The 23994-nt window shown below is 40.0% G+C and overlaps 1 protein-coding gene across 2 annotated transcripts; it reads right to left on the bottom strand.

Annotated features, from left to right (window-relative positions):
- Positions 1-1819: 1819 nt before the first annotated feature.
- MLYCD (malonyl-CoA decarboxylase) lies at positions 1820-23740 on the bottom strand. 2 transcript variants are annotated; one of them, XM_074158022.1, is made up of 6 exons: positions 23573-23628; positions 22991-23537; positions 14978-15090; positions 12957-13113; positions 12315-12464; positions 1820-3215 (listed from the first exon to the last, which is right to left on the bottom strand). In XM_074158022.1, the coding sequence occupies exons 2-6, from the start codon at positions 23399-23401 to the stop codon at positions 2682-2684; spliced, it is 1365 nt and encodes a 454-aa protein (XP_074014123.1). In that variant the 5' UTR covers positions 23402-23537; positions 23573-23628; the 3' UTR covers positions 1820-2681. The 2 variants fall into 2 exon arrangements, with proteins under 2 accessions (XP_074014123.1, XP_074014122.1); XM_074158021.1 differs by having other exon boundaries at positions 22991-23740.
- Positions 23741-23994: the final 254 nt, after the last annotated feature.

Here is a 23994-nt window from a genome sequence, read left to right as displayed (position 1 = left end):
GGAGGAAAAGAAAGAAAAAAAAAAAAGAAAAAAAAAAGAGCTATGCCTGCTTCCCTTAAGCTGAGGGAAGATCTATGTATCTGCAGTGTCTGTATCTGATAGAAGAAGCCAGAGGTCTGGAGAAATAACTGAAGTGTTAACAAAGTGACAAGTGTTAGCAGCTTTGCTTTTTCTTCCTTATAAGCTACTATCACTTTGTGTCACTGAGCCAATTCTCCTACATTTGTCTGGGGCTCCGAGTGGAAAAAACGCCTTATCCTTCGAGCCCAGCTGATACAAGACTGTGTTGTATTTACATCTGCAATGCAGCAGGAACGCAAGCTCTTTCTGAGCTATGGCCAGGTGGATGCACATTTAATTGCCCTCATAGCTCCTCCTCTTTCAAAATAAAAACATCTTTCAAAATCATTGCATTTCCAGAACTCTTTCATCTGAATCAAGTGACCTGGTTTCCTCAAACTTGAAGAGCTTAACGTAACAAAGAGAGAGGGCTCTCTTTCTCTATTCCTCCCAGCCAAGAGTGGTTCGTACATATTTATATCAGCAGCTAAATTTCACCTTGAAACCCAAATTCTAAAGGAGTTGAGAGAACTTAGAAAACCCAACAGCAGGATGAAGCCATCTTCTGACCACGGTTGAAAACAGAAGTAGTGTGTCCTGTAGTAATCTGTATGGTGAAAATTCCTCTACCAATAGAGTTACGGGCATACTTGCACCCTAAGGCTCGGTCCAAAAACCTGACTAGCAGAACGCACACGCTACATAGGAAAGAAAAAGCAAGGTGTGAGTAGTTTGCTCAGTCTGATATTCTGATACAGGTCTGATATTCTAAATTGTAGATAGCTGCTTTTTAGTAAGCTTTCCACACGTGGTGCCAAATATACATACACACACACACTGTACTCCCTAATGTTCACGTTTCGGGTCTAAAACTTGCACAACTTCAGATGGAACTTTTAACAAAATTATCATAATGCCTTAAAAATATGGGGTTTGGAACAGAAGTTGCAAGCAGGTTCATGATGTTATAATGTCATACCAGAAGACGTCTTAATTAATTCAAAAGATCATCTATATTTGACTCTACTTGTCCAGCTGCTTTCAACCCGTCTTTTTTCCAGCCTGAACCCTCCTGTGGATACGCAATCGTTCAGTACCTGTGGTCAACTTTCCTCCTTTCTTGAGGGTGAACCATAGACTTTAATTTTAAAACCTTCATATGTATAAGAAAGCCGTTAACTTTTTTGGAACTATTTTTAAGAATATAATGAAGGCAACACAGCATAGGAGAGTTGCCACTGCTAACGTGGCATCACTGCCACTGATGATCACTGCTGTATAAAAATGTCTTTGCTCTCAAGGGAATAACCCAGTGAATGTACTCTTTTTTTTGACTATGGCTGTTGCCAAACCTACCATGAACAGAAGTCAAGTCAAGGTTTTCTCTGCTCTGAAGATACGTATAATTGATTCCCATAACAAGTTACCAGCTTGGAGGACGGGATTTTTTTTCTAATAATGAATATGAAAAAAGTGTATCCAATTATGTAATTTCATTCTAGGAGAAAGGCTAATTGGACACTTACAGCTTTTTTCACTTCTGTTTTCATACAGAGCAGGAACTCTTATCACTTTCCATTCCTCTGTATAATTCTTTTCTTGAAAACAGGACTGGAACTCAACCAGATGCGGAATAAAACAGAAATCACAAAACAGCATGAAACTCTGTTACGATGGTCCTTCTGCTGTGGCGATACTGTTAGCAAGGGGGCTGTTAAGTGAAGCAAGGTACATGCTGAAATACACAAGACATGATTTACGGAGAAAGTTTATTTTATTGGTTTTACAGGTCACACCTCTATTAAAAAAGCTCTTTATCAACTTAAAAATTACCAAAGAAAAAGTATGATATACATATTTGGAAACATCTCAAATGATCCCTAAGTATCAGTCTCTCCTACTCCCCTCTCCTATTTGAACACCTCCTTTTTGTTCATTGTATTTTAGCAGACAAAAGTGCAAATATAATACTATATACCTGCTGCACTGAGAGATCCTGATTTTTCAACAACATTAACGTAAGGCTTTTCCATGCTCCAACAAAGCAAGGATTCAGTGAGATTTTTAGTGGGTCTGAAAAAGGAAAATACCAAGAGGTTTTACACGAGTTTTTGAGGGAGAAAAAAAGACAAATATTACTAAAATAAAATTGTAGATTAGTGTTTTGCTAATATGTTTGGCCAAAAATTTACCTTCGTTCAGTACTTCTTTCCAGGTACTTTGGTACTGAACTATCTACAGTAGTAGTATGACAGATAAGTGCAGCTCTTTTCAAAGATAAGTTTATTCTCAACAGAATAATGGTACAGCTCAAGTTATTTTCCATTCAAGTTATCATCGAGTTGTAACTGATTGAGAGAATTTTACTCACCCTTTAATACACACCTCCAGCCCATTTGCACACAGCAGATATCTAGAACTTACAGTGACTCAATCACAGCAAATCAGGTTTTGAATATACGGCAATGTAAGCAAGACAACTGACAATCTAGGTAACGGCATCCTGCTGTGCTGAGTAAATTTGTTTTATAACGGATATTCTCGTTTAAATATAGACACTGCAAAATATTACAGCTCTTTATAAGTGAGAAGCACTTGTTCTTAGTTTTCATAATATTTAATTAAAGCTTGCTATTTTGCTGGAACTGAGACACCAAGGAAAGAACCTGCTCCGAGGCTTTAATTTGTTTAGTCCCCAGGTACGCTGCGCTATTGCTGGCTGTATCCTCTAAGAAATACCGGTAGTTTACCATCATGCCACAAGAAGCAGCAATGCCCCGAGGGCTTGTGTCCGCCATCCAGTTTATCCGCCACATCACAGAGCCGTTCTGAAGATGAAAGTTTGCTACTGGATTAAGAGCGTAGCCACGATGTTTCTCTCCATACAAATACCAGGCACAGAGTCTCATAAATGGTGAATGGAGCACTTTAATTAATTTTTCTGATCTCACCCACTCATTGTTATTTAAGAGTTTCTTAAGTGTTTCAGTAGTTGAGTCTCCTGTGATCTCAGAGATTTCTTGCCATTCTGATTCTGTAAAAAGTTCATTTCTTTCTTGTTCTTTAGTTTGTGAGGAGAGGAGACCAACAAGCCATTTTGTGAATCCCGGTATAGGTGACAGAGTAGAAAAAGCTTTTATCTCAGGAAGTTCTTTCTGCAGACAAAAGGAGAGAAAAAAAAAAATTCATGAATTTTCTCATGATTGACAACGAGAAGTTTGAGTGAAAGAACAGCTGATACCCTTCACTTGATGTCAAGCAAAGACTAGGGATTCTGAGAATTAACTGATACACATAGACCCAAAAAAAAAAAATAAAATCACCCTGCCAGTAATAGGTTAGTGACTAGAAAGCACCTGGAGAATGAAGAAAATTTTAGCACTGACTGAATTACAATCCACACACACAATCTATATAGAAGTACTTACGCAGTGCTTACCAACGCTACCTTCTGATATATCATTTTATAGGCAGAAATAAACAAATACAATCACATGCCATAAAGAAGTTAGTCAGAGGAATAAGATTTTTTAAAAAAAATAAACATACAAGTTTTCAAAACCTTTAAAATATCATTTATTTTTCATATGTAACTATCTTTTTTTTTAAATCAAGGGCAGTTTATTATGTCAGTCTATTGTAAAATCAGGAGAGCTGTGATTTCTAGATTTTAACAGAAAGAAATATTTCCTGAAGGTTTGAAAGAGGTTCTTTATATAACCAGCTACTTTTCATGCTATTTTCAAACTATAAACTACATTGATAAAAGATAAGAAATATATACTTGCAGTAAAAAAACTAATCACAGTTTAATACCTCTTTTAACAAAATAAAACTTCTGCTACTAATTTGAGCAAAAACTGTTACCTATGTAATCATTTAAAGCAAAACATACATAAGGAAAACTGTGTGTTACTTTTGGGGTACACCAACGTGAAGAACAGATGAAGTTGTTAAACTGTCACTTGGAATTCACAAAAATTACATCAGTCAGCCCTGCTGAAGGAGTCAGGGGGACAAGGAAGAGAAGGAAGACAGGGCTGAACGGAAACAACCACAGTGTTGTTTTAATTACTGTTCACACAGGAAGACGTGGTAAGAAACAAGACATTTATCAACATTACAGAAGCATCTTAACGTCAACAGAAAATTGTCTTTAAATGACTACAAAATGCATTCTTTCTACTTTGAGTATTACCGAGATAACCATTAAAAAGCCATCATGGCTCAGATGCTCCCTTACGCCAGCGCACGTTAATGGAGGGCACGCTGCTAGGGCTGTCTGTGTGGCACCTGCGCTGTGGCATCCCCAGGTACCGCTGTGCTCCACACAAGGCTGCCATCTGCGCTCTGCTTCCGGAGGCTGCAGAAGCCAGGGACCGCAGGCCCGTTACAGACAGAAGCCAAGCACCATTTCTAATAACTTCGATAACTGGAATAATATTCAGCTGTTTGGTTTTTTTTTTTTTTTCCTTCCCACACAGAGCTTTCCAAAGAGCTTACTGCTGTTCTGCTGGCTCCCAGTACTACCATACACCAGCCAGCTCAGATCTACCCCCTCTTCCCTTCTGTGACTTACAATTGCCTAAGCTGGATAACCTCACTTGCTCCCTAAAGTTCTTTGACTGTTACACAGATACACAAGTCAAAGAATTCCTCTTTCGGGGCCACAAAGCAACAAGAAAGGCAGACCAAGTTACAAAGAAACACCCCATTTAATCTCCTTAGAGAACCAGATAAAGCAAAAAGCAAATTATTTCATAAAAACACTCATTTCTCTATCTTACTGAACGAAACAACCATTTATGTCATCAGAAAGACCAGGAGATCCTGACTGTGTCATATCCTCAACTGCTATAAGCCACCACGCTCAGCTAATGCAATACCAGTAAAGGGTTCATCTCCTGTGACTTAGAAAAGTCTCCACTAAAGGACATGATGATATTTTCAGAGAAATTCTGAAGCATAAGACTGTAACAAGGTCTGTGAAATACAACTATCAGGTCTCATCAGATATGCATTTCATAAAGGAAAAAGTATTACTTGGCAATTGATGTAAAGACATGCCTGTGGAAGGCAATTTCTGCTGGTATCTTAGCACCTCTGCACAATTTTAGAGAATACAGCATTTATAAAACAAAATAGTTTATTAGGGTTGTGCTCTTACTGTGGACCATGGCTACAAGAGGCATGGATATAGAAAATAGGTTTTAATTAAAAGAATGTTTCTTGGAGTACACAGTTCAGGCGTTTTAGAAAAGTTTCGCCTCTGCTTTTGAAAAAGAGAGCAATGACCACAGTAAATTAAAAAAAAAAATACATTGGGGAGCAGAAAAAGGGCAAGAATGAGAACAGAACAAAGCAATTCCATACACTTCAAAAATCTTTTCCTTCCCAACCCCACGCTGAATACTTCCCCATGCATATAAGGACTATTTATCCACAAATCAATTCAAAATAACTTATAAAATTTGAATACAGACTCAAACGCACTCACTAAATCTTCCTTTGTTCACCTTTCATCCACCTCCTTGTAGGGTCTCTGAATCAAGGAGTACATCTAATCATCACATTCGGAAACCACTTTTCTTTAAAGCAGCAGGACCTTAATTAGTACAGTAGAGGAAAGCCATACTCGGATGCCCCCTTGTCAGCTACACATGAGCACTAGCTCTCACCAAAGCCAACACCGCTGGCACAAACCTACAGATCTCCTGGAGAAGGAGGAGGGAGAAAGATGGCACCAAAGTGAATTTTTTAAGGCTACTGGAAAAATAACTTCAAGATATTTGTTCCTTGAGGAAAAGCTAGTAGCTATCAGTTTTGTCAAGATGGTAACGAGCAGCATCACTTGCTACCTTTGTTCCTCCATCAGCGTGTTGAAAGCTGACCAGTGGTGGCTCCACTGTGACCAGCCTTAGCTGAGCTGCTGGGACAGTCTGCTGTCAAGTAATTTGACCTTTTGCATGTCAGCACTTGCTGCAGTTCGATGAGTTTCTGCCCAGAACGGAGGGCCACAACTCCCTTCTGAAGATTCAATGACCTGGTACCCTTCTGCCTGTCCACACAATAATGATAGATGACAACTCAGCAACTGTCTAGGATGTGACAGACCTGCAAATGAACCTTAAGGTACAGAAACACAAAACTGCAATCTCTAATGAGAAGTACCCTTTTCATGTCAGCATCCTCAAGCAGCAGCAAGTCCCCCCCCAAAAGACAGTGGATTTCAAAATGGGGTTTCATTCTTCTGTGTCTTCATTCCCTGTTGTGCGTTTAAGTTCATTTTAAGTCCATAACACAAAGAACACAAGAGATGGGGATAAATCATTAAAAGTTTTCAAATTAACAACCTATCAATGAGAAATCCTAGATGTGCTGCTAGAGGGAGTACAGATGTTACTATTGTGCAGTGAGGGTGAAAAAGAAGAAAAAAAATGAAGAGAAAAAGGAAGAGGTTGTTAGAGGCTATTCTCCTCTAGCTAGGGATTCGAGGAATACAGGATGTGATCCTTTTTGACCTGAAGATGGGATTATATTCCTTAAAGGTGTTCCTTTTTTTTAATAACTATATTACTCATCCTAAAAAAAGATAGTGCCTTACAAAATATATTGCTTAGCTCTTTTTCATGAATTCTTCACAGATGTTTGGGGTTAAAACCTGGGAGGGGAAGAAGGAATGTAATGTTGAAATTTGAGAAGCAGAAACTCTTCTTTCAGGTAAAAGGAAAAAGAATGATTGGACCAAGAGAAAAGGCTGCTTACCACAAAGTCCAGTCTGGAATTCTTCTGCACCGCCTCTGCTAAGAAAGCAGAGAGTTTGAAAATACTGTTTTGCTACAGAACTGAGCTAACAAACAGGGGTTTTCACACGGGAGCTGAGCCAATGCCCGTCGCTTCCATAAGGCGACAATTCTGATCTCTCACAGCTCGCAGAGCCGAGAGTAACAATGACAAAAGTGGGAATGAACAATTTCTTCCCATATTTGAGTATTAATAACAAGCACTGCAAAGTTCCTAATTAAGTAAACTGACATTTTGCTTCCTTGTGATGTTGACTGCTCTTTGTTTATTTCACTTTCAGGAGTGACCTGTTCACCAAGCCCAACCCAAAATATTTATCAGGAAGTTAGGAGCTCCTACTCTATTAATAAATACAAAATGGGAAACTGTGCATATTTTTTACTAAGACAGATAAGACATGGGAAAGTGACCCCATTTTGAAGCTACAGTACAGACTACTACGTATCTGACAAATGCTCAAGTTTAGGAGCTTATCTGGGGTGGCCATTTCTCGTAGAAAAATAAATAGATGGAGCGAAGTGTGCACATTTCATGTTGTTGTTAAATTGATGTGCTAGTTTCTAAGGCTATTGGTGGAGATCTATTAATGTTTATTTTCTTGTCAGAAACCCACACACCATTAAGAAACAGCTGCTCATTTTGTTTTGGGGTAGATTTCTGGTTTTGTTGGTCTTTTAGTTTGTTTCTTTTTTTCATTGCAGAAAAGCGCAGATTTCTCCCTTATCCATATCTCATCTGAAACTGTCTTGCACTCTGAAAGCTGTAGTCCAAGGTCACATTTTTCATCAATGAAAGCAAAGCCCGTTTTGGAAATTATGATCTCCCCAGGTCACCTAGATCAAATTAAGGTAGCAATTATCAACAGTCCAACCAGAAAGTTAAAATCTGCCACCAATTGTTAAGCATTCTATTGAGTCACATAGCAGCTATCAGTTTTCTCCCCGAAATGCCACAGGCTATAAAATTCTAAGCAGTTTTCTCAAAGGCTTCACCACAGTTATCTGTGTCTGTCATCTGCAGACTGAATTGCTATGATGTACCTTCTGCGGAGCTACAGACCATTTAGAGTGGCTATAAACACATTCTGAATTAAATGTCTGTCTAATGAGAAATCTATCGGTCTATGCGTTCACCAGCCCCTATCAGCTTGCTAGAAATACATCTGCCCGCTTGTTTTTCAGCACCCAATTTGGGGTTGGTTTGTTCTCTTACCAGTTGTCTGAAATTGTTTCAAAATCCAATTCGTTTCTGGGAACAATACAAGCTGAAATTTAAGAAATACAAGAGACTATTTCTGTTGTCTGCTCCCTGTTTTATATACATTAATATAACCAAGAGACTACAGAGAGTGCACAGGTAGCCGATACTCAGATTTGTACAGGGAGAACTGGAACCAAAGCAGTATCAGTGGACTAATGAAATCATCCCACTGCTTACCCAAAATAATCCAAACAGGAGATGCTCAGGTAACAATAGAAGCCTGTTTACAAAACCCTTCTACATTATTCGTCTAGCAAACTTTTGTCAAGCAACCATCAAAAAAATCAAGATATCCTCTTCAGAGGAGTACACTTTCTCTCAGGATGTCCTCTGTACACGACACAAGCTCCATCTCTAAGGTCCTATTCTGATCGCCATTATATCCCTCCCCTTTACCCAATTATATTGCAATACCTGTGGCAAATGCCAGATCATAACGTCTAGGTAGAGATTAAGGATTCAAACTGCTAACTGTGGACATATAAAGAGGTGAAACTGAGGACCCATTTCTCTGACTCAACTTCATACGTCCTCCATCTGCTTAAATTAGGGAAAGACTCAAAAGCAGGGGCCATTAACTTCAGTGCAGTGCCTCTAACAGCGCTTAACATTGAGGGTTGTAATCTTCACCAGAGCCTCTACTGCGCGGTTTTCCTAACGGTCCTAATAAAAACCCATTGGCAAGAAATACTTTCCGGGAGGGAATCTGTACTTGACATTCTTTGAAGGTGAGAAGTGCTACCCTACGCACGTTCATGTTTAGCAGTGTATGGGACGAGTTCAGGCAAATTAGCAAGAAGATTTCTAAAAAATTAAGCTCTTAGTTGTCCATTAATGAGATTTTACAGTCTGGTACTAACTGAATGTGTAGGCACAACTATATAGTGTAGCTACCTGCTAGATCAATGTCTTACTACAGTTTTTAAAAATCTGGGCAAATAAAGGCTTCAATGGTGGAAAAAAGAGTGGCTATTATATTAGCATATTTCTAACAGTGCACGTCTCTTTCTTATCTAATGATACACATTCGTGACAGGTCCAATTTGGAGTTTTCCTGATGAAGAATGACAGCTGAGAAGTCAGTTTTGAGGTTACAATGGCACTTACAAGTAGAAGTGTCAGAGCAGGTTAAGTTAAGGCAAAGACAGATAAAGGATTTTTACTAGAGGATAAAAAAAGTTGTAAGAGTTTGCAGCGCCTTGGGAAAACATGAATCAAATAACATTCTGCAGATCACATGTCCACAAAAGTTAACTCAAACAAATGGCAAGTTATAAAAGCGTATTAAACACCAATGACTCAAATATAATTAAAACGAAAATCCTCAACCCCTTCAAATGGTCTTCTCTTCCCAAAGTATTTTATTATCAGTTAAATTAAAGAGAGTCTCAACTTATGGAACCTGGAACACTTGGTGATTTAGCAGCACTTTAAATAAAGATTTGTTTATTGCAAAGCCATGGAAAGGTTATATATATAAAAAAATCCTCTTTCTATCAGAGACCTCAACAATCTATTTTTACGAAGGCTGCAGGAAGCTTGCTTAATGAGATGTAATTTTGACCCAAGACTTTTTTTGCTGAGTCTATATTGTTTCAGCTGCTGTCACCAAGTCAACTCAGCAGTACTGCTATACCATTTGTCCCTTCTAATCTAAGTGACTATAATACTGCTCCAAAGAATTATGTCCAACCTGAACACAGACAACCTTGGAAAGTCCTTTGCTTATACCTGACCAGAGAGAAGGGAACACACGTGTGCAATTAATGCACTTAACTAGGACTTTCAGAATTTTAGGAGACAGGTAAAATAGGCTGCCAAGAGTATTACTCATCGTATGCCCTGCCTTTGCCCTGAATAATCTAACTTTGTAGAAGTTTCACAGTGTAAGTACTTTGAAGTTGAAATACACAGGGCTCCTCTCCACTGAAAGATGAAGTCCACTGAGATGGGAGTCACAACATTTACAATAAAAGCTGAATGAGGCATTACAGAAGTGCATCAAATAATTCTGATAACAGAAGTATGATGATTTAGGGTCACTTCACAGACGTAAAATACGTCATGGGAGGTGGTTCTTGCCAAATTTAAGACAACAAATTCAAGAACAATACTTTGGAATGAAGAGGAAGAAAGTATAAAGGAGTGGGAAGAAAAGAAAAAAAATCCTAACAACATCAAAGAGTGAAAAAAAAAGTACTAGAAAACCAGAAAACCACATCCATCATGGACAAACACTCCTGGAATATCCTCCATATCTTTTTTAGTCTTCAGTGGTTCCCCAACAAGGTTTATCATTAAGAAAAGGAATGGTGTAGAGGTGATTACAAAGAGGTCGTTGTACCTTTTAATATATACACATAGAGTAAATATAAATAGGCAGTTCAAGTTTTGTTACAGCTTCGTAGTCAACTAAGTAAATGTCCACTTTGCCAGATAAAATCTTACCAATAACAGCACACTTTTCATAGTATCTTAAAGTGGCGTAAGAAATTTAAGTAGGGGGAAAAACCTCCATCTTTGGCATTGTATGGAAAGTAATATTAGTTATTTAAGCTTGAGGTAATAATTTTATGATCAGAATGTATTTAAAGTCATCTCAGCCAAAGTGTTTCCTATTCATCACATTTTGATAAACACTGAAAAAGGACTGGATTTTACAACATTGAAATGTAGAAACTTTGTCATAAGAATAAATAAGGAACACATTCTTCCACTGGACACATCAAATTTTAGAACTCGCACACAGGTTATCTAAGTACAGTATATCTATTTGCCTTTATAACTCACAACTTTTCCGATGTTGTAAGCAATTAGTGATGGATAAATATGTTGTCAATAGGGTTATTTTATGAGAGCAAATCAATTACCCAGAAATTATTTTTCAGCTGTGAAAGCAGATACTGCATGAAGTTATTCCAATTTCCCCTCAGTCAAGATCAGACAGATGGCATGGCCTAATTATACCTGGACTACTGCACTTTAGACAATTAATCTAAAAGCCATTCCGAAAGCAAGAAGCAACAAAATTCAGCCAACATATCCATTAAAAATAAAATAAAATAAAAAACTTCAGGGCAGCCAGCTATGATTCGGTAGTTGACTAATCAATCATTTTGTAGTAGTAGAAATTCAGTGCATCCAATTTAAAGTTATTTTTGTAAGTAGAACTGAAGTTCTAAATCACAGATTATTTTCCAGACATCATCACTAGTCCAGATGTTGGAACAACGAACATAAACACCAGTAGTGATCATCACTTTTAACTGGTACCTTTGTTAATAATTTAAGCAGCAAAGACTATTAAATAAAATAATGTACTCAACACAGAAATGTGACTGTCTCTTTCACACCACTCTGTATATAAATTAATGAATTTTCATTCCTTTCTCCGGTTGCTTGGATGAAGGTTCTACAAGAAGTCCTAAAACTAATAACAATAATCCCATAGCATCCAATGATATTATAGAAATTCACAGAATTGACTTGCATAAAGTCACTGATTCCTGTGAAGATGTCCTGTTAAAGACATCTACTTTACTACACTGCAAGAAAGGCCTGGGCAAAGAAATCTCTGGGTTTTGTTGTTTTTTTATTTTAAATACATATATTCAAGGCAAGCATGCAAACTGCATACATAAGCAGTGGCAATTCAATATAACAAACAAGAAAACTAATTAATATACAGGAAGAATTTTTGTTACTGAAGCAGCCTTTAAATTTGGAAAAGGAACGGTCAGGTAGATTGAAGAGAGAAAATGTTGATCAGGGGCCTGGAAGGGAGCTGATTAGGAGGCTCCACCCACTCAACTGAGAGAGGGTAGTGGATCATATAATACAATACATTGCAAAATACAGCTATATTAAAGCTACCTTCAATAGAAATGTACTAATCTGACTTTTAGGCAACCTCTGCACATGATTAGGCAAACACAAGTAATTCACACAGTACAGGTCAACTATGTAACAGTACCTACATCTGGCAGACATTAACCAATAGCAGAAAATGTCCTTGCAACTCTTTACACATCTTCAAAGGCTAGGGGATCCGGTAGGGGAAGGGGAAGAGGTGTAGGGGAAGACCTAGCAGCTCCCTGCCTTGAGCAATGACAAAAAATGGGAACTAAAACACCAATGGAAGGGGCACATGTTGGCCAAACAGCATCTTTAGTACGTTCGGCTGCACCCACCTGCAGCTCCTTCACAACCCGCTTGATGAGGTAAGTCCCCAGTTCCACGCCTTGCAGTCCCTGCTGAGTCAAACTGATCGAGTAGAAAATTGCTGTTGTAATTTTGTCTGTATCTTCTGTTTCTAAAGGTGGTACTTCTTTCACTATGGCCTGGGAAAATAAGAATTTAAAAAAAAAAAAGCTAGCAGTAGTTATTATAATCATTATGGGGAAGTGGCATTTCTTTTTAACTTTCAAATATGTTAACACTTTTCCCCACTGTTTTATTCATTACCCTCTGTGAGAAACAACAAAAATCTAATAAAAAAGTAGAAAGAAGAGCTGCTTATCCATTAGCAAGTGCAGGACATAATTGTAACGTGGCTTAAAATTTTCAGAAGTAATCACAACTGCTTTGAAGTTATAATCCCATTTGCTATCTTTTCTTATTCTTCTTGCACTTAAGCAAAATACCAAAATTTCAATTTACATAATACAGGTGATATACAGACTCTGTAATTTTTAAGTGCCAATCCTCTCATCTCTTATAAAAAGGAAACAAAAAACCCAAACATTCCCAAATTATACGGAATTACAGATATTAAAAGAAGTACACTGCAATTTGAGCACTTTGTTGTGTACTAAAAGCATCAGTGACTGTACCTGGATGCTGCTGGAGATATCACTGGTTAGTGCAACATGTAAGACTATCAAAGGTTCTCCTGGGATTGCACAGTGAGAAAAAAAGTAGCATCTTCTATATGAACCAACTCGACGCTTCATATCAACCCAGTTTCTAACAGGATGCACAGCTTCAGAACTCAATGAAAATAAAAAAAAAAGTCAAATTATATATTTTTTTCCAATTAAAAATAGAGGTCAGCTGCCAACCCTACAAGCTCAGCACTTTTCTCATTTATGTCAGTGACAAAAGTCTCCAATCAAAAAAGGAGAATCAGGCTGTAAGTGAAAAAAGTAAAATTCATCAGTAAACTGTGACGAAGTAGGTTGTAAAGGCGTATTGCATGCCCACTCTCTCCAGTTTTCTTTGGGATATGCTTATTATGTATCTGAGATTTCAACTCACACTGTTCAGTAAAGGATATTTGATTGAGATTACTGACTCATTGAATGAGTCTGAACACAGCTCTAAGGAATTAGTTTTCCCAAGCTACAAAGTAGTCTGTTAGCAATTCCATAGCCACGTCTTCAACCAATCCTTCAAATGATTTTTGCCAAAATACCTTAAAGATTTTAAAGTAAAATATTACCAATTATTTTTATTTTGAAAATGCAGCTTGTATAAGATCTCTTTTCTTTCCCTGATCAACATTTAATTCATGTACTTTCAGAACTCTTCAGAGATTCATTTTTCTTCAAGCTTTTTATATAACAAAATGCCACACCACATAACTTTCATTGTCACCTTCAACTTCATCACTGCACCTTTGAATATTTGACAGAAACTCAGAAATAAGAGTCGGAGATTTTAAGGAATGTTTATAAAAAACAAGGTGCTCTCTTTACATACAGTTTACAAGCGATACAAGCTCAACATGACCCAGCAATGTGCACCCGCAGCCCAGACGGCCAATCCCATCCTGGGCTGCATCAAAAGCAGCGTGGCCAGCAGGTCGACAGAGGCTACTCTGCTCTGGTGAGACCCCACCTGGAGTACTGCATCCAGCTCTGGCGCCTCCAACATAAGAAGGACAGGGACCTGTTGGAGAGGGTCCAGAGGAGGCCACAAAGATGATGAGAGGGCTGGAGCACCTCTGCTATGAGGACAGGCTGAGGGAGTTGGCGTTGTTCAGCCTGAAGAAAAGGCTCCAAGGAGACCTTATAGCTCCTTCCAGTACTTAAAGGGGACCTATGAGAAAGATGCGGAGGGACTCTTTATCAGGGAGTGGAGCAATAGGACGAGGGGTAACGGTTTTAAGCTGAAAAGAGCGTAGATTTAGATCAGATACTAAGAAGAAATTCTTTACCGTGAGGGTGGTGAGACACTGGAACAGGTTGCCCAGACAAGCCATGGAGGCCCTTTCCCTGGAGGTGTTCAAGGCCAGGCTTGATGGGGCTTTGAGCAACCTGGTCTAGTGGGAGGTGTCCTTGCCCATGGCAGGGGGTTGGAACTAGATGATCTTTAAGGTCCCCTCCAACCCAAACCATTCGGTGATTCTGTGCATCTCACCAGTTCCAGCCAGGAAGGGGAGCCTCACTACAATAGCACTAAAATACGCACTTGAGTGCTGGGCAGCACATGCTGCATCAGACTTAAATATTAATTCTCCACCTACGCTGCTGGTGCAGATTGAGGGGAGAAGAAGGTGGCAGTGGTGATTGAGGCAGCAGCGGCAGCAGCACCTGTGGGAGGAAAGGGAGTGGGAGAAGGCAGTGCTGCGAGAATCTGGATTTGCAGGAAAAGTAACAGCAGCACCTCTGGCAATGAGGAAAGAGTAACTGAGAAGGCTGGGAGAAAAGGCAGCAGTCTACAAGTGCAGAATGTGAGCTAAAGGATCAAATCATGGGACAAATGGTCCCCTTTACCATTTACTTAATTCAGTTTTTAAAGCGTGCTCTGTAATGTGTTAATTCCTTAATTATACTCTGCCTAAGGTCCAGTATTGAAAAGCAGTATCTTGAATACAGCGGACCTATGAGCATTTGAAATTTTTAGCACTTACTCACTAATTTTCTGGAGTACTTCACAAGGTGATTGCCAAGTGACCCGTTCCAAGTTTAAAAATCCTGTCGAGAACCACTCTGAAAGCATGTTCCTTAGAACTCCATTCATTTCCTGCAAACAGAAAAAAGATGGACTTATTTGCTAAATAAGTTAGGTAGAACATAGGAATGTGAGTAAAAATAACCTTGATTATTCCAAACTACAACACTGGGAAGTTCAAGGAAACTAATGCATCTGTTTAAGAAGATTAACTACATGATAAAATACACCAATCCACCCAAACTTAGAATTACAATAACTGCTCCCATAAAAACTTCTAAAGTTGATGGTGATGACCACAGTCATGGAGTTTGCAAGATAAATTCGTAATAAAGCCTGGCTCTTTTCCATACCTGAAATGCAGAGTCAAACGTTTGTTCAGTTTCCTGCCTGCTCCTTCTATATTTACTAAGTTGGGTTAGTGAAATACACAGGCTTTTGTTTGGTATCTTTGTTTATGCAGAAATGGATACTATAGAAACGATCGAGAAGAAAACAGCCATTCATCTGCATAGAACAACTCTTTCTATATTTTTTCAGTAGCATCCTCCAATATATAAGAAAAGAAGAGCTTACTTATTGAAGCAGAAACTGACAAATACTTCAAATAATGAAATTGTCAATTGCGTTGTTCCAAATAGAGGGAATATCCATGAACTATTCCATGAGGTCAACTCTCTCAAGATTTGTAAATTAGTTTTTTGTTGGTCTTTCTCAGTAGAACTTTCTTTCAGTTATAAAATGAACTGTGCTGAAAGTCTTCTGCCAAATTGTATTTCTGCCTGCACTTGTACTACAAGGCTGAACAAAGCCTGCATATGCTAGTTAAAAAAAAAAAAGTTGTTAAATGAATATGAAACTATGAAAATAATAGAAAAAAAACTACCTTAAGTATATTTATAGGGTAAGCAATCTCCACTGGGAAACAATGGAAGCCACACAATGCACGGCACCAGCATAAAAAGAAACCTCTGAAAAAATACACATATGTGACTGTCTGCAACAAGTGCCACTGAAGAACTGGGAGAAATGAAGGATTGATCACACCAAATGAAATCCACCCTAGGAACGGACACTCCTCACAAATTTTCACTGACGCTTTGATTAAAATGTTCCTGCCTTCGCTGTCTCAAGGTAACACTATCCTACGCAACAGGAGCTGGAGGTGAGGGGGAAGATGACATTAGAAAGGACCAGATTAGCTATGTCAAAACTCTGCAACTAGGATACTTAAGAGGGACATATGCACTATACCTTCTCCTGCCTAAGAAATGGATCTACTGCACACTTATAGCAAGTCCGATGATTTGGGGGGCTTAACAGACACATATCTTAAATCTATGCTGCCTTACCACCTCAAAAGAGCAGACTATCTCTATAATATGACATTACTGCGAGAAACGCATAATTACTGTTGGCTCAGGGCCCTTCCACACTTGACGCACCTGACAATACATCACCCAACTGCATTTACAGTAACCACAATCGATACTGGCAAAATTGTTTTTGCTGATGCTTCTGGGCTGGTGGATTGAAGAGAAAGCAGCAGGTTAAACAAGCCCAGAAAGAAAAGAGCCCAGAATTGTCTGTGTAACAGCATCTACGAAAAAGGGCTCTCTCTGGCACAGCCTAAGTCAGGCAGGAATCGCAGCTCCTGGGCAGCACAACTGAACAAGTACCAGCTGCAACCACAACAAGGCTTCCAGCAGCAACAGGTTTATTGGGAAAAGCTCAATTTTAGTTCAAGTACTCTCTCATACACAGATCTGTCTTCCTTTTTTTTTTTTTTAAAAATACATTTTTCCTCTCGAACCATAGAGATGTGTCCTAAACAAGTATATTCTGATTGTTTTGTTTGTTCTGGCTTTGAGGTACCTCCCCTGTGAATCCTTGTTTCTGCACAGCTCTGAAGTTTTTACAAAATAACCATAAATCATTTTGGTCAAATATCCCTTGGTGTAGTGAAAGTCGCCAGGTATTTCAGGATTGTTTGTTTTGCTCTCTTTTTGAGCAGAGAAAGCCAGAAAAATAAGCTAGAGTTGTCAGATCTGGGGTCAAACGCGCAGATTCCTGTGGCTCTCTTGTCATCCACCTGCTTTTTGGAAGAGCATCTCGAGCTGCAGTCCAGCAGGTAGGAGGGAAAACTGCTGACGGCTGCACTCCTGCCAGTCAGTATTTCCAACACGCCGCTCCCCATCTATCAGCAGAAACATGGCTCTGATGGCAATGAACGACTTGGGAGAAAGCCAGTTATACTACACGGATACCGGTAAAAGTGGAAAACATCGGAATCAGATGCATTTTGGCCCTCTGAAGCACTTACAGGTTTAGCATGGACACTCCATGCGATGGGACAGCGATGCCCAGCTGAATTAAAGGCTACGTTTCAAGATGCAGAACGCATTTGAGAACTACTTAAGTACAGCTGTGCAAAAGCAATGCAATTGTAACCAAAGAAGAGAGTGAGTCAGATGCGCTTTTGGTAATGATTTTGGAGGACAGGAATATTGCGTATGGGGAACTACAACTCCATTCAAATAATCTGTCAGTTGTAAATAATAATGCTTTATAAAATCACAGGGCAGCAGGCCCTGTTGGAAGGGACCTACAACAAGCGTCTAGTCCAGCTGCAACTGTGTATGTTGACAAAACTTCTTAGTGCAGAAAGACATCAAACGCTTTATACCATCCAAAACTGTGTTTAATTCAAGTCATCTGAGCAAAATTCTGAGTTGTGTTTAAAATCATAGTACACACTAAGTTTCTGAAAGGCTTGATTCCCACAATGACAGTCTCAAGTTAGGTTCTCTTATTTTGCAAATTTAGTGGTAAGTACATTCCTAATTTCATTTCAGAGGCCCTTCTAGTCATAAAATTACAATTCCAACATTTCATTAAAAAGAAAATAAAAAAGCACATATTTATTATTCAGCATCCCAATTTTAAATCTGAGCAACAAGACATACTCAGATTAGTATTTATAATTACTATCTACACTTCAGTTTCTATTAGCCGAGTACAATAAATTGTGATTTTTTCATTTTTTTTCATTCTGTGCTCTTGCTACAAGACAACAAATTACAGGCTTTTTGATCCTCACATCAGGTCCCTATTTATTGGGCAACAAATGGGAAAACTCTTCTGAAAAACTTATATTATTTTTTTATTATGAAAAAATGCCTCCCTGATGAAAGAAGTATTTCCATTTCCCTCTCAAACTACTAAAATACAAGACACCCCTTACAATGAAAATTCATATGCAGATTTTTACAGATAAACGTAATATGAAACAGCAGTAACTAACACTCCATGCGTATCAAACAGATGGCTCAGTTATTGTTAGTTGCTGGATAGATCTCTGATGGGGCTACAAGAGAACTGTTCTGCCAGCCTCACAAGAGAGTCAGGTTCTTCCATGGCTTTGGAATGTTTGAAGTTTGCCACATGTTTAAAAGTGCCTTTGGGGTTTTTTGCAAATTAACTTCAAAATATAGATAGAGTATACTCTTGGTGAGATACTGAAAAATATACCCATCAGCAAAATGAGATTCAATATTGTGACACAAATAAAGGGGGACTGTTTTTCTGCTTTTGTATTGCTAATAGTAATTACTGCAGTGATAATGGTAGTGTTGAAAACTTCCCTGGCTTTTGTGTTTTATATTGTTTGATGTCTTATTCTTAAAAAAGGAATACTTTTTTATTTCATTTCCCCCCCCATTTTTGCTCATTTAAAAAATGAGTAAAGTGTGCACCATCATTTTCAAGTGACTTAATCACCTGTATGTTATTTTACTGTAATCTATTGAACAAACACGAAATAGAAATGCTTTACCAACCAATATCTGACAGTCTAAACTGCTTCTGTGTTGGTATGTTTTGAGGAAATAGAAAAATATTTTATATTTACAACACAGCAGTGGGTAATCCTTATTTTAATAGGTCGTTCAAAATGGAAAGTAAAAACTAAGGACTCTCTAAGAAATATTTTAGACAGTTTGGGCAAAACCAAAATCCCAGAAGGCCATATAATGCATTCTGTAATTCTCCTCCAGCATCAAGAAGATCCATTTAATTTTATTTCCACATTTCCTTCGCAGTGCAGATAAAAATACACAGAAGTTATAAAAGTCTTGTTGCACATTTGCCTTTATGTATGTTAGAATTTAATCAAATCTACAAGAATGATATGGCTATGCAGGACCTTTGATAGGTAAATACCAAACACTTTTTTCATAGAAAAACTTTTAACTTTCAGTTGTTTCTCTAGTTAAGGGCTTCTTAGATCTTTAGAGCAAACTGTTCCAATATTCAGATTCTCAGTACAGCCACTGTTTCACCTGAGTGAACTGATACTCTAATCCATTGATGAATCCCCATCAATGAGACCACAGTTCTTTCAAGGCAGTTCAAGTGGATGAAGTAAACACATCCCTCTGTGGATGTGTGTAGGTAAGACATCTATCACCACAAATACTTCCCTTCCCCAAAAAGCCACGTACACCCTACACACAAAATATTCTCCCTTAAAGCCCACTCTACCAATTCCTCCACTAAAATTTAAACACGTTTTCCCTGATTATATGAAGGTCAGTGCTCAAACTTGTGAGAAAGCCTAAGAAAAAAAATAATTCAAGGAAAAGTCCAACTTTAGGTCCTTGCTATGCTTAGGAGTGGCTGCTATGAGGGGAAAAATACCCAAAACAATCATGGGATTTCTTTTTTTCTAGTAGGCCAATACAAGAACAACAAGATTACAGACACACTCCAATGACTGCTTAACTATGGAGGCAGGTTTATTTATAAATCAATTTGACAAAACTGCTATCTTTTTCATTATTTTTGCCAGCAACTTGAACCTTCCACTGACTTTTTCTAAATCACATGGAAAGATGAAGAATATTTTAAAAGCAATAGTTCAACAATTTGCTACCTGAAATAATAATGTTGTGAATTTTTCAACAGAGTCCATATTTCAAATGCTGAACTGAGTAAACAAGCAAAATAAAAAATATCTCAAGAGGAAAATGCTGGCACAGAAAAAGGAGTACTGCAGATGAGAGGGTTCTGAGTGGTAAGACGAAGAACTACACTCAGGAAACACATTTTCAGCAAATTTCACTCTGTGCATTGCAAGGGCTCAACAGAAAATCAACTTGTTTATAAAGACACTGGAGAATGTGCGTGTGCTTTGGTGAAAGGAACAGAACAGAACATGTCACAAGAACATGAGACAAAAAAAATTCAGACAGCATCATGAAAAAGAATTAGGCCCAGCTTTACTGTAATTTAACTTTTCAAACAACATATTATGTGCCAGTACTGTTTTTTTAAAATGGTCATCTTAACATTGTCCATGAGGCTTACAGTACTAGTAACCGATTCATATATTTCATAGAAAACTAACCTCTGGAAATGATTACAAAGTTTCTCTTCACTGTATGTCCTGTACGTATTTTTTGAAAGACTCTTCAGAAAAAGGCTGTATAGCTTCAAAAATATTGTTTACCACTATATTTTTGCCATCTGATTATCAAGAAGCTTGTGCCAAGAGTATTCATCACCTTTTACATATCCACAGAAAGACATTTACTATGTCACAATAACTTGTCACTGAGGATACCTATAATTTTTCTGTCTTGCTCTAGGTGACGATTCTGCCTTCTACTAACTAACTTAAATATAAAGGAAACCTTATTCACAGCATGTTCCTTCTCTTTGCACAATCCGTCATTTTAAGTATTTCCAATGCATTGTTCAGGGTTTATGTTCAAGATCTATGGAATTCTTCCAGTAAGGGAGTCACCATTCTTCGCAATTTCTTCTTAAGTCAGCTTTTTCAACCCAATTTGCCTTACATTGGTTCCTGACAGCGAGGGCACCATGACTTCTGATTTAATGGACACACTGCTAAGATAGTTCAGTGACTTCAGTGCTCAGAATCTTTCTCAAGTCTTATAATGAGACACACTTTGGAGCGCAGCGAAGGTAGGCACACATCACTACATAAAATCAGAGTAAGTCATTCACATTTCTTCATTTACTTTGAACATCAATTCAACTTAAGAGGTGATTTATGAAAGACGTCTGAGGACATTATGAAGATGTGTACACTTGGGAGTAACTGAAGACAATACTGCACCAGTTGCAGTGTATCATCTATTTTGTTAATGATTCAGGAACACTGAAACCAATGGAGAAACAATCATCTGGTAATTTGCATCTTCTTGTTTTAATAAAATACCTTCAGAAATTCCGGCAGACAAGAATTCATCATACGTAATAGTGAATCCTGACACGTTAACTTCCATCCCAAGTTCCAGAGCTTTTTTATACCTTTTTTCATCTCTTTCCCGTAGTTAGGGAAACCAGCGAAGAACCATTCTGAAATTGCCCACTGCAAGATCCCCAAATATATGCTGTATCACGAGAACACCTCCCTAGTCAAGACTCAAAACCACTTGCGCCAGCAAGTAATCAGCTCCATTGCAGAGACTCTCAAGACTTCCTGCATGTTGGGTGCTCATAGTTATTCTGACGCTCTACTCGCAATAGAAACAAATAGATTTTAAAGGCTGAGCAAGACGCTGATTTCAGAAGCAAGACAGAACGCCTTTCCCAGACACACTAGCAAGAACACTGGCATAGCACATAATTCTAGGTCTGGGTTGCTGTGGAAAACAGATGAGAATGACCCAAAGGAAACTCCAAACTGAAAAGAAACAGTATCCAGGGTAAATTCTTACAAATTTTTGTCACAAACAAAACCCAATGCAAACCAGTTATACCTTAATCTTTCCTGGCTTATGTGCTATTTATTATCAACTTTAATTTTTAGAATATATCATATTTGAAAAATAAAAACGATCAACAAGCATAAAAAAGATCATAAGAACAGATAAGCAGAACTAAGCCGTCATACAACGAACCCAAACATTTTAAAAAATATTTTGAGAAGACATAACAGAATGCTTGTGACAGCCCTTTTATTGAAGCTCTAGTTTTGTAGACAGTATTTTCCTACTTTCAAATGGGTTCAGTATGTTTCTGAACATACTGTACTACCTGCCACATGTATACTGAGCCGTTTTACACATTTCTATCCTGCTAATTTTGCAAATTCAGTCTGTTATTACTTAAGATGATCCAGTTGGATGTGGAATCTTACCAATGCTGTTGCTACTTCAGTTACGTGATGATTGTGGATAACTGACAGCACTGACATCAAAAACATCCTTTTCTTGTCAAACTTAATTTGGATCCGAATATTGACAAACAACTTGTGGTCAGTGCATATGACCAACTCGCTGTCTTTCTTCACTGCATTCTGGGAAGCAAGTTCTGTCACCTCCCGCCACTGTCATGTGCTACATCTTCCTTCCTCCACACCCATGTCACCTCGCTGCACCATGCAACCATGGGGGATGTTCCACCTCACCTATTCTCTACACACCACTGAGCTTCATCATGACAAACCCTTTCTCCTGTTGATATTCTTCAAGGTTAGCATGACATGGCTGCCATGTCACTTCTGGCCCTACACAGGACTCAAGAGCCATGCCACTACACGTCACTCTGGCAGTGAGTTTCTGGCAGTGAGTTCCTGGCACAGCTTGGCAGCCACAACACCAGCTGCATTATGTCAGCGTGACACTGCATCCACTGCCCTAAGGCCAGCCCTTCCCAGCCCGCAGCCCAGCCTCCCGGCGTGGAAAGCCCATTGCTTCACACCACGGGCCGCTCCCTTCCTGCGCTGTGCTGGCAAAGCCATCTCCCACCACTGCCATGGCCTGCGGGAAAGGGCTTCGCTCACGTCACACCACACAGACCCCAAGACTGAATTCAAGACTGAATTCAGCCCAAGGTGGAAGCTCCACGGGTAGCACCACGAGTAGGAAGCCCCAAACCCCATCCCCGACAGCCTCCTCCGGACTCCCTTGCAGAGCCACCCACCCTCAGCTCAGCCCCTCACCTTGATGTGAGGCCCGTCCACCGCCTTGGTCGCCAGCCCCTCCACCAGATCGCCCCTCAGCTCCACCAGGAAGCGCAGCCCGCCCTCCAGGCGGCCCAGGTGCTGGAAGAGACCCCGGTACCGGGGGTTGAGGTAGTAGCGGAGCCGGTCCTCGGCCTGCAGCAGGGCCCCCAGCTCCCTCTGCTGCTCCCGGGCCTGCAGCACCTTGGCGCTGAACTCCGCCACCCGCCCGTGGTCCACGCCGAAGTCGCGGGCCAAGCGGGTGAGGAGCTCGGCCCTGGGCGGCCCGGCCTCCAGGGCGCGGTAGTACCGCACGAACTCCGCGCTAAGCCGCTCCGCCGGCGGCGGCGCCTTCTCCTTGGTCTCGTAGGGGGGCAACGGAGGTACAGAGCGACTCAGCAGCTCCTCCATGCCAGCCACCGAAGCGGTGCCGGAGCCCGCTGGGCCCCGGCGCAGACCGGCCGCCACCGAGACGCGGCGCGGCCCCCCCTGCGCCGCCCAGGGCCCAGGCAGGAGTGGCCGCGGGCGCAGACACGGGCCCAGGCGGCTCATTGCGCGCCTCGCCTCTTGCGGGAGATACACCTCAGCCGGGCCAGGCCGCAGCACCGCCTTCGGAGCCGTAGCGGGCTGGCTGATTGGCTGGCATTTCAGACTGCCAGCCCTCTTCGCCAATCAAAAGCCAGGAGAGTGTGGCGGGGTTGGGATGGGGTTGGCCGCCATCTTGAGCGTGGCGCGTAGGCGGACGGGTCACCGCGCTGCCCCACGACGGTGGCGCCTCCTTCCGGGCCGCCCAGGGGCGCTACCGGCGCTTCTTCATCGCTCAGACCTTTTTTTTGAGTGCACATTCACTGTACAACCCATGTATCATGGCCCATGTATCTTTCCCACTTGTTGCTCCCATTTTCCCCTTACTCACCACTGTTTCCCTCAGAGCCTGCCCGTGCCTGAGGTGAACATGCGCTAGGCCAGGTGTCACGATGGTCCTGACAGAGTTCGAATGGCAT

The sequence above is a fragment of the Numenius arquata genome, chromosome 13 (genome assembly GCF_964106895.1).
Source record: "Numenius arquata chromosome 13, bNumArq3.hap1.1, whole genome shotgun sequence".
Lineage (NCBI taxonomy): Eukaryota > Metazoa > Chordata > Aves > Charadriiformes > Scolopacidae > Numenius > Numenius arquata.
The sequence above is the reverse complement of the archived record's forward strand: the minus strand, read 5'-3'. Positions and strand labels throughout refer to the sequence as shown.